Source organism: Symphalangus syndactylus, chromosome 21 (genome assembly GCF_028878055.3).
Source record: "Symphalangus syndactylus isolate Jambi chromosome 21, NHGRI_mSymSyn1-v2.1_pri, whole genome shotgun sequence".
NCBI lineage: Eukaryota > Metazoa > Chordata > Mammalia > Primates > Hylobatidae > Symphalangus > Symphalangus syndactylus.
In genome coordinates this window covers 58491907-58502358 of record NC_072443.2, presented here as the reverse complement: position 1 = coordinate 58502358, position 10452 = coordinate 58491907, and the positions used below count along the sequence as shown (strand labels likewise).

At 41.1% G+C, this 10452-nt stretch overlaps 1 protein-coding gene across 4 annotated transcripts in view; it reads left to right on the top strand.

The window, feature by feature from the left end:
* Nucleotides 1-9: 9 nt before the first annotated feature.
* Nucleotides 10-10452, top strand: part of LOC134735432 (Fanconi anemia group D2 protein-like) — a 19519-nt gene continuing 9076 nt past the window's right edge. For 2 of the 4 annotated variants that reach the window (XR_010118550.1, XR_010118551.1), the window contains exons 1-2: nucleotides 10-148; nucleotides 696-1630. Coding sequence is in view for 1 of the 4 variants with exons in the window: in XM_063630422.1 (XP_063486492.1) it covers nucleotides 745-887; nucleotides 1595-1630; nucleotides 5738-5846; nucleotides 7020-7085 (354 nt within the window). In the remaining 3 variants the exon portion in view is untranslated. Of the gene's footprint in view, nucleotides 149-695; nucleotides 5847-7019; nucleotides 7257-10452 lie in introns of those variants that run through there. The other 2 variants (XM_063630422.1, XR_010118549.1) reach the window with 2 other exon arrangements.

Sequence of the window (10452 nt, the reverse complement as noted above, 5' to 3'; positions counted from 1 at the left end):
GAGGCTGAGGCAGGAGAGTGGCGTGAACCCGGGAGGCGGAGTTTGCAGTGAGCCGAGATTGCGCCACTGCACTCTAGCATGGGCGACAGAGGAAGACTCCGTCTCAAAAAAAAAAAAAAAAAAAACTACAGGCGGCGACGGCTTCTCGGTGAGTAAATAGAGCAGTGGTCATAGTTTCTCGAGGCCCCGCTCCCCTGCGACCTAATCTCTTAAGTCCGGGCCGCGGTCGGCGTTCTCTGGGGCCCCGCGCCCCAAGCCTCGGCTTCCTCATCTGCCCTGAGATGGGATAGTCCCCACAGGTACCTTTCTGCGTCGTTAAAATGAGGAAATGAGAAAGGCTTTTACCCTCACCCCCTTCCCGATGAACTAGTCCAGGCGGTCGGCCTCATCTCACGTCTGTTCGGCTTCTCTGGAAGCCAAATGGTGTCGCACGTGTTAAAGGCGGGTGCCTGGAAGCCGAACGCCCTGACTAACTGAGAATATTGACTAATCTGGATAGCATTGAGGGGAGGAAATGGAGCTATTCAACAGATTCATTGATCTATATAAGCTGCTATAAGTTACATTTACTCTTTCTGTGTAGTACCTCACAGAATTCTGAAATTTTGGATATGACATTCTATGACATTGCATTTAGCTCTTCTCACAACTCTGTTTTTCAAAATGTCCAACGTTTAAAATTTTTTCTTCCTCAGTCTTTCAGGAGATTGTCATGGTCGAGAGACTGGACTGCGCCTACCCACTATGAATGAGCAGAACACCATAGCTAATATTAACTTTCTGCAGGTAATCTCTGAGCTTCGGGAGAAGTTGGATCTGCAGCATTGTGTTTTGCCATCGCGGTTACAGGCTTTCCAAGTAAAGTTGAAAAGTAAAGGACGAGCAAGGTAAAGAGCTCATGGATAATTGCCACCCTTTTCCTCACATAGGATGTCACAATTTTCTGACATCCCGCAGTCAGAGTTGGAGCTTAATACTTACAACTACAAATAATGGTACTATTATGACATTTACATCTAGTATTATATCGTTTTTCAAATTACATATATGTATGTGAGTATGTATGTGTTTATATGTTTTCTTAGCCATTCAGATCAATCCCAGACAGACTACAGTGCGAGTTTATTAGCCATCTTACTCATGAGGTTGTCATTTACTCCAGGGTACATGGCTACTAAGCAGGAACTCAGATCTTGTAAGTTCTTTTCTGGTAGGTAGAAGAGTAATTTTTTTCCTCTCTGCTACTTGTAATTCCTCAGGAAATCAAGAAAGCAGTGGTCAGAACTGTATTATTCTCCTCTTTGATGTAATAAAGTCAGCTATTAGATATGAGAAAACCATTTCAGAAGCCTGGATTAAGGTGAGATCTTTAGAACTTTGATTATCAAGGAGGAAATGAGTGGCAATTAGTGACAGATGTATAACTGAGGTAGACTGAAATAAAAATCTCAAAAGTCATTCAAGTGGAAATGATAGCTGATGGTTGCCATATGGACACACTGGCTCTCAGATGAGATAACGGCATGCTGAATAAGGTGAAACGTGTTTCGCTGATGTGTCATAATATTTTTGTGACTCTCTCCTGTTTTTTCAGGCAATTGAAAACACTGCCTCAGTATCTGAACACAAGGTAATGTTCATGTACTATGCATTTTAAGTATTGCAGACTTAAAAGTAATGACATTGGCTAGCTTGCCTTCCCACTTTCTTTCTTTCCCCTCCCTCCAGTCACTCTTTTCTCTCTTCCCTGGTTGCTCTAATAAACATTAGCTGTCTGGGGAAGATAATCTGAGGTGGCGACTGGTCAGATAGCCTGCCCCACTCACTCTGGGTATAAAATAAGCCTACAGTATCCACAAGGGGAAATATTAACATTGTAAACAAGCACATCAAGATGCAGTCAAAGAAGCCAGGTCCCCACTGATGAGATGAAGAAAATAACCACCTAAGTCTCAGGTCCCTATATCTGCCTAATTGCCCTTCCTTCCACCCAGCACCACTGTCAAGATAATGGCATTCCATGTTTTACTTTACTTTGCCCATGTAGACCTGACTGGAGTAAATCAGTCTGTCCACTGTCAAGGCAGTGGTACTGGATCTTATGTCTCTATTAATTCTAGAAATACCTTCCATCAAAAAGCCAGATGATTGGCCGGGCGCGGTGGCTCACGCCTATAATCCCAGCACTTTGGAGGCTGAGGCAGGCGGATCATCTGAGGTCAGGAGTTTGAGACCAGCCTGGCCAATGTAGCAAAACCCTGTCTCTACTAAAAATACAAAAAAAAATTAGCCTGGCCTGGTGGCACACGCCACTGCACTCCAGCCTGGGCGACAGTGCAAGACTCCGTCTCAAAAGATAAAAAGCCAGATGATTGAGTTCCTTAGGTGCTGATTGGTTGCCTTTAAAGATTTTTCTTTGGTTGCAATCTGTTTTGTGGGATTTTTGTTAGTTTTGTTATCCAATTTTTGGATGACCATCTTAAAAGCTTTCATGATGCTGAATAAAGCAATGAAAATTCATAATTTTTTGTGGTGAAAAATATCAAAGTACTCCAACACACTGTTTTTGGTTTTAGATAAACACAAATTTACCACCTTGACTGCCTGCATACCTATTTTTACATATTTGTAATCATTTTATAAATATAAGTATAATTTGTATTCTTTTTTCTCTTAAGATTTTTTTCTCCGTGTGCTTCTGCTTTGTCTTCATTGTTATCTTTAATGACTGTATTCTGGTCTAATGACTCTCAATTTTGGTGTCTTCAGAAGTGGGGCATTCAATTGAGAGAAGTAGTAAAATTTGTTTTTTTTGTCCTGCTTGCCTTTTTAACTTTTTTTTTTTTTCCTGGAAGCATAGACTCAGATTGCCCTGAATACACTCCCAGTGTTTTCTTTTTTTTTTTTTTCTGAGACAGAGTCTTGCTCTGTCACCCAGGCTGGAGTGCAGGCAGTGGCGCAATCTCAGCTCACTGCAAGCTCCGCCTCCTGATTCTCCTACCTCAGCCTCCTGAGTAGCTGGAACTACAGGCGCCTGCCATCACGCCCGGCTAATTTTTTGTATTTTTAGTAGAGATGGGGTTTCACCGTGTTAGCCAGGATGGTCTCGATCTCCTGACCTCATGATCCACCCACCTCAGCCTCCCAAAGTGCTGGGATTACAGGTGTGAGCCACCACGCTGGGCCTTTCTCTTTTGTTTTTTTTTGTTTTTTTTTTAAGAGACTAGGTCTTAATCTGTCACCCAAGGTGGAGTGCGGTGACAGCATCATAGTTCATTGCAGTCTCAAACACCTGGGTTCAAGCAAGCCTCCCACCTCAGTCTTTGGAGTAACTGGGACTACAGGCAAGCACCACCAGGCCTGGCTAATTCTGTTAGTTAGTTAGTTAGTTATTTTGAGATAGAGTTTCACTCTTTTGCCCAGGCTATAGTGCAGTGCCACAATCTCGGTTCACTGCAACCTCTGCCCCCTGGGTTGTAGCAAATCTGCCTCAGCCTCTCTAGTAGCTGGGATTATAGGTGCCTGCCACCATGCCTGGCTAATTTTTGTATTTTTATTAGAGATGGGATTTCACCATGTTGGCCAGGCTGGTCTCAAACTCCTGACTCAGGTGATCCACCCACCTGCCTCAGCCTCCCAAAGTGCTAGGATTACAGATGTTAGCCACCACGCCTGGCCAATTCTTTTATTTACTTATTTTTTTTTCTTTTGAGACTGAGTCTCACTGTCGCCCAGCCTGTAGTGCAGTGGCACGATCCCGGCTCACTGCAGGCTCCCCCCCGCCGGGGTTCACGCCATTCTCCTACCTCAGCCTCCCAAGTAGCTGGGACTACAGGCGCCCGCCACCTCGCCCGGCTAATTTTTTGTATTTTTAGTAGAGACGGGGTTTCACCGTGTTAGCCAGGATGGTCTCTATCTCCTGACCTCGTGATCCGCCCGCCTCGGCCTCCCAAATTGCTGGGATTACAGGCATGAGCCATCACGCCCGGCCATTCTTTTATTTTTTATAGAGATGAGGTCTTGCTGTGTTTCCCAGGCTGGTCTCAAATTTTTAGCTTCAAGTGATCCTCCTGCTTGGGCCTCCCAAAGTGCTGGGATTATAGGTGTGAGCCACTGCACCCAGCCCTCATATTTTTCTTTTTTAAACTTAGGTTAAACAAGCTAATTGTGGAGAAAAACCCACAAGGAATCTATAGATGTAAAAAATAACAGTTTTTCTCCGCTCTCTTTCCCATTTCTCAGGGTTAATCATCCTTCCAATTTTTTTCTCTTCATATACAAGCTGTAATTGTGTGCAAGTACGGGTATACTCTTATGCATACACATATATGTTTATATATTGTTTTTACAAAAGCAGAATCTTAACTATGATTATGGGTGGTGATGGTGGTGTTTAAAGAGACAGGGTCTCACTGTGTTACCAGGCTGGAGTGCAGTGGCACAATCATAGCTCACTGTTGCCTCCACCTCCTGAGCTCAATGATCCTCCCTCCTCAGCCTCCCAAAGCAGTGGGATTACAGGCATGAGCCTTCTTGCCCAGCCTGATTATCCTTTTGCAGGCTGCTGTTTTTTCCACTTCATGTCAGGAATGTGTTTCCTCTGTCAAAAAATACAGTATGGCTTAGCAGTCCCTAACCTTTTTGGCACCAGGCACTAGTTTCATGCAAGACAGTTTTTCCACAGACTGTCTCGGGGCATGATTTCAGGATGAAACTGTTCCACCTTAGATCATCAGGCACTACTTAGATTCTCATAAGGAATGTGCAGCCTAGATCCTGTGCATATGCAGTTCACAATAGGGTTCACACTCCCATGAGAATCTAATGATGATTCTAATCTGACAGAAGGCGGATCTCAGGTGGTAATGACCACTTGACCACCCCTCACCTCCATGGTCCAGGGGTTGCGGACCCCTGGTCTAGCTTATTCTTTCTTTTTTTTTTTTTTTTTTTAATATTTTAATTAAAAAAATTTTTTTAGACAGTCTCGCTGTGTCACCCAGGCTGGAGTGCAGTGGCAGGATCTCGGCTTATTGCAACCTCCACCTCCCGGGTTCAAGTGATTCACCTGCCTCAGCCTCCTGAGTAGCTGGGATTACAGGCAGTTGCCACCATGACTGGCCAATTTTTTTTTGTATTTTTAGTAGAAATGGGGTTTCACCATGTTGGCCAGGCTGGTCTCGAACTCCTAACCTCAGGTGATATGCGCACCTCGGCCTCCCAAAGTACTGGGACTACAGGCGTGAGGCCCCACACCCAGCCTGGCTTATCCTTTTTGATGACTGTAATATTTCAAAAATTAAAATTACTCCATCATAATTTATTGAACCCTTTCCAGATTGATGGACATTTATAGTCTTTCCAACTTTTCACAAAGTAATTTTCCTAGTAATAGTGAAAATACATACTGGAGTTGGCAAGTGATTGAATCTTTTGATAAATGTGAAGATGTTCAAAGTTACTTCTGTAGCAGTATCACTTTAATGTATATTGGAATGTATTCCTAAGAGATACTAGTGGTTAATAGTTGTGGCACTTTATTTCTCTAAAAAATATGTCTGGGTTTTGTGAAAAGTGTACATACTACCAGTGGAGTGTGTGGAACAAATGAGCATCATCCATTCTGTGTTTTAATAAGGAAAAGCTGCTGTTTCATTGTAGCAAATGTACTGATTTGTTAACTATTTTTCTATTATTGCATATTTATTGACCTGGTGATGCTTTTCATCATCTATAGCACCAATACTCAGACAAAGAAGTACATTGAAAGGGTGCTAAGAAATAAGATTCGATCAGACTGTATTCAAGAACAGCTGCTCCAGAGTACATTCTCTGTTCATTACTTAGTAAGTGTCAGAGACTATTGATTTTTAATCTAAAACAGAAAGCTTTACAGCTCTCATGTAAAATTTCATCTTAGTTCATTGTTCAAACCCATTGAAATTTTTGAATTTTATGTTTGCATTAACATTTTAATTATCTAGCTCAATGCAGTTTGCAACTATGACAAACTAGCCTTTCATATCCTATTCTAATTAGCCTATAAAAACCTTGAGGGGAATAGGACCAGCCTGTAGAAACTAGTAGAAACGTAAATATGAACCTATTTGAACTATCACTCTTTGGCCATTCAAAACTGGATTTTAAGTGATAATTCCTCTGGAAATGTAAATTATTCAAACTGGAATTTATAAACTGGGAATAATGTTTTGCTGGCTGAACGTTTAGTATATTAATAGTATAGAACTTAGAAAACTGGATGGGCCAGTGGGTTGAGGTTTCGGTTAGGAGCTAATGAGAATACCTCACTGGATCTTACATTTTATATTTAGGAATAGATTTAATGTTTGTATTATTTCATCTAGCAGTTCTTTTCTGTGTTTATTTCTGCCAGTTATATATGCTTTGGGCTGTAATTTTCTAGACACGGAAACCATGTGTAATTTTTCATTGCATTTTCCCCAATAAAGCATTATACCCAGCTTAGTACTAAATGTAAGATTTTTAAAAATTATGTTATCAATAAGGAAGCTATGTATTAACTGGTTGTTTACTCTGGGTCCATTAATGTCTATATATATTGCATTATTAATAGAGCATGATCACTTCTCTTCTTTTAAAAAAATCAGTTTAGTTAGCATTGAACTTTATAGACCAACTTCAAATTATAACCAAGGTGGAACATCCCTGGGGGGTAGTGTGATTACGTGAGGAAACTGGGATTTAGAAGATCTGGCCTCCAATCCCAAATTGAGCAGATAGGAATGTACTGTTAGGCTTATAACTTAACTTCTTTGAGCTTAACGGTCAATTATTATCCAAATGTGGACTCCCACTGATGCTGAGAGAAACCGCAGAATGGTGAAGATTATTCTGTGTAAAACAAAGATTAAGATTTCTTAAGTTAAAATGAGAGTTGGGGAAGAGAAGTCTGACATTCCAAAAGGATAAGCAACTCTTAGGTTGTGTACTAACTGTTTCCTACAGCTTCTTTTCTCTCTCTACTCTTCCCCCTCAAGGTTCTTAAGGATATGTGTTCATCCATTCTGTTGCTGGCTCAGAGTTTGCTTCACTCTCTAGACTAGATATAATTTCATTTGGCAGTCTCCTATACAAATAATGTATTTACGTTTTTTGACACATACTGCCAGCAGGTATGTGGAAATACTTATTTTGGCAAGGAGGGAACAGAGGAAGAATCATGTAATGCTTATTTTTTGTTGGTTGGAACTTACTGAAGGGAAAGGAACTCTGAACTGGGTCTCAGGAAAGCTCAGTTCTACTCCCAGCCTTGATGAAATGAAGAGACTTGACTGGTGGATCTAACTCCGTGTTCTGAGCTCTAAAATTCTGTCTGAAATTAAGATACAGATCCGGTCTATTTCAAAACATGAGACACTTTTTTTTTTTAAGATGGAGTTTTGTTCTTGTTGCCCAGGCTGGACTACAGTGGCGCAATCTCGGCTCACTGCAACCTTCGGCTCCCGGGTTCAAGCAGTTCTGTCTCAGCCTCCTGAGTGGCTGGGATTACAGGCGCATGCCACTATGCCCAGCTAATTTTTTGTATTTTTAGTAGAGACGGGGTTTCACCATGTTGGCCAGGCTGGTCTCGAACCCCTGAGCTCAGGTGATCCACCTGCCTCAGCCTCCTAAAGTGCTGAGATTACAGGCGTGAGCCACCGTGCCCGGCTGAGACACATTTTAATAGCATATATCCAGAGAGAGAGGACTATATTTGTGGAAAATATTTATGAAAGCAAGTAAAGAACAGTGTCTTATTTTGTATTTGTACATATATTCTTCCTATTATTAGCAATGTTAAAACGCATCTGAATGGAACTTTTAAAATGAAGATTTGTAAAAAAAATTTTAAACATTTAAAATAGAGCAGTAGTTGCAGCTGACATGAGGTAGCTGTTGTAATTGAGAATATAATTCTGTTATGACTTATGGAGTGATGGTATAAAGGGAGAATGGCATCTAAGACATTTCTGGACCCTCTTAATGTCTTAGAGACATTGTCATGATCCATGTTTGCTTGGAAACATGCAAATCTAGCCTGTACTATATAGAGAAAACCTTTAAAGCTTTTAGCTCCTTGAGTGCCATCATTTTGAGGAATTTCAACTGATCTTGTACAACCTCAACTTAAAGGGTAAAATTTAACCCATATGGGAAAAAGAAAGGAAAACTATGCCAAGGAGCAAAATCAGGAGGGCATAGGTAGTGCTCACTGATAAAATATGGGAAATAGGTCAAGACGGGATGGTCAAGTTACACTGGCATATTCCTAAATCTCCTGAAGCCAACATTAATGAAAACTAGATAATAGATGATGGGATTGGGTTGATTGTGATTTTAACAAAGTAGAGATTGGAGAGGCCTCGGTGGTGAATCCCCTTAGAATGGCCATCCAATGGCAAACAGAATGAAGCCAGCAGCCACATCAAGGTAAGAAGCAATATGTTGGGAAAGATTCTGTTTTTTGAGACGGAGTCTAGCTCTGTCGCCTAGACTGGAGTGCAGTTGGCACGATCTCAGCTCATTGCAACCTCTGCCTCCTGGGTTCTAGCGATTCTCCTGCCTCAGCCTCCCAAGTAGCTGGGACTACAGGCACATGCCACCACAACCAGCTGATTTTTGTATTTTTAGTATTTTGTGTTTTTAAACCTCTTTACTTGAAATTTGCTGGAAAAAAAAAAAGCAATTGATAGATTTGCTGTGTGTAATAGTGGAAGTGGAGTACATAGCCATAGTACTAGCATTTTTTTATTCTTACCACAAACATTAAGTGCCTATTCTGTGCCAGGCACTGATATATTAGATCCTCTGCCCTGAAAAAGCTTTGTCTGTTAGGGTAGAGATGGGTCTGTGATCAGCTAACCATGAAACAGTTCAGGTTCTGAGTGCAGTGGGGACACAGAATTGCCTTGTTTCCTAAGAAACATCTCCATCTAATGTGAACTTCACATGGGCTTGCTTTCGTTTGTGGACACCATTCACTGAAAAAGCCAGGCGGTAATCCCAGCACTTTGGGAGGCGAAGGCAGGCAAATCACATGTGCCCTGGAGTTTGAGACCAGCCTGGGCACCATGGTGAAAGCCCGTCTCTACAAAAACATACAAAAATTAGCCAGGTGTGGTGGCATACACCTGTAATCCTAGCTACTCAGGAGGCTGAGGTGGGAGGATCCATTGAACCCAGGGAGTTGAGGCTACAGTGAGCCATGATTGTGCCACTGCACTCCAGCCTGGGAGGATCCATTGAACCCAGGGAGTTGAGGCTACAGTGAGCCATGATTGTGCCACTGCACTCCAGCCTGGGCAACAGAGTGAGACTCTATCTCAAAAATAAATACATACATATATAAAAATAAAACAAAAAGAAGAGCTTAGATTGGAATCATAACTTGTAACTCGTTTGTATCTTTAGTGCTACCTTATGGCAGTAGTTCATACTGGACTGTGACTTTGAACAACTAGTATATTTTTTATCTTCCCCCCTGCCCTTTCTTGGATCCCCAGTCAACACATTTTTTTAATTAAAAAAATTTTGGACTAGGTAATATACATGTGTCAACACTTAAAACATATAGAAGAGTATCCAGTGAAAAATAACTCACTTCTTCTCAGTCCTCTAGGCACCTGGTTTGTCTCCCACAGTGGCAATCACTTTATAACCTTCTGACATGTTCTGAGAATTTACAAATTTGTATTTACCTGTAGTTTCCTTTCCCCTCTTGTTCTATATCATACCTTTTTTATTTAGCAGTTTATTTTGGAGATTGCTTTAAATCAATAATATAAAGCTACTTCATTATTTTATTTTTGAATTTTGATATAACATAAAATATACCATTTAAACTTTTTTAAGAGTACAATTTAGTAGCATTAAGTATATTCATAATGTTATACAACCATTACCACTATCCATTTCTAGAACTTCTGATCATCCCAAACAGACTTTGTACCCATTAGGCAATAATTCGCCATCTTCCTCTCCCCACCCCCTAATAATCACTAATCACATTCTGTCTATGGATTTGTTCATACTAGATGCCTCATATAAATGGAGTCATAACAATATGTATCCTTGTGTCTTGCTTATTTCACTTAGCATATTATTATTATTTTTTTAAAAAAAATTTATTTATGTATGTATTTTTTTAGTAGAGACGGGGTTTCACCATGTTAGCCAGGATGGTCTCGATCTCCTGACCTCGTGATCTGCCCGCCTCGGCCTCCCAAAGTCCTGGGATTACAGGCGTGTGCCACTGTGCCCGGCCAGCATAATATTTTCAAGGTTCATGTATGTTGTAGCATGCATCAGAACTTTATTCCCTACTACAGCTTTAGTAATTCCATTCTTTGTTTTTGTTGTTTTGTTTTGTTTTGTTTTGTTTTGTTTTGTTGAGACAGAGTCTCACTCTGTCGCCCAGGCTGAAGCGCAGTG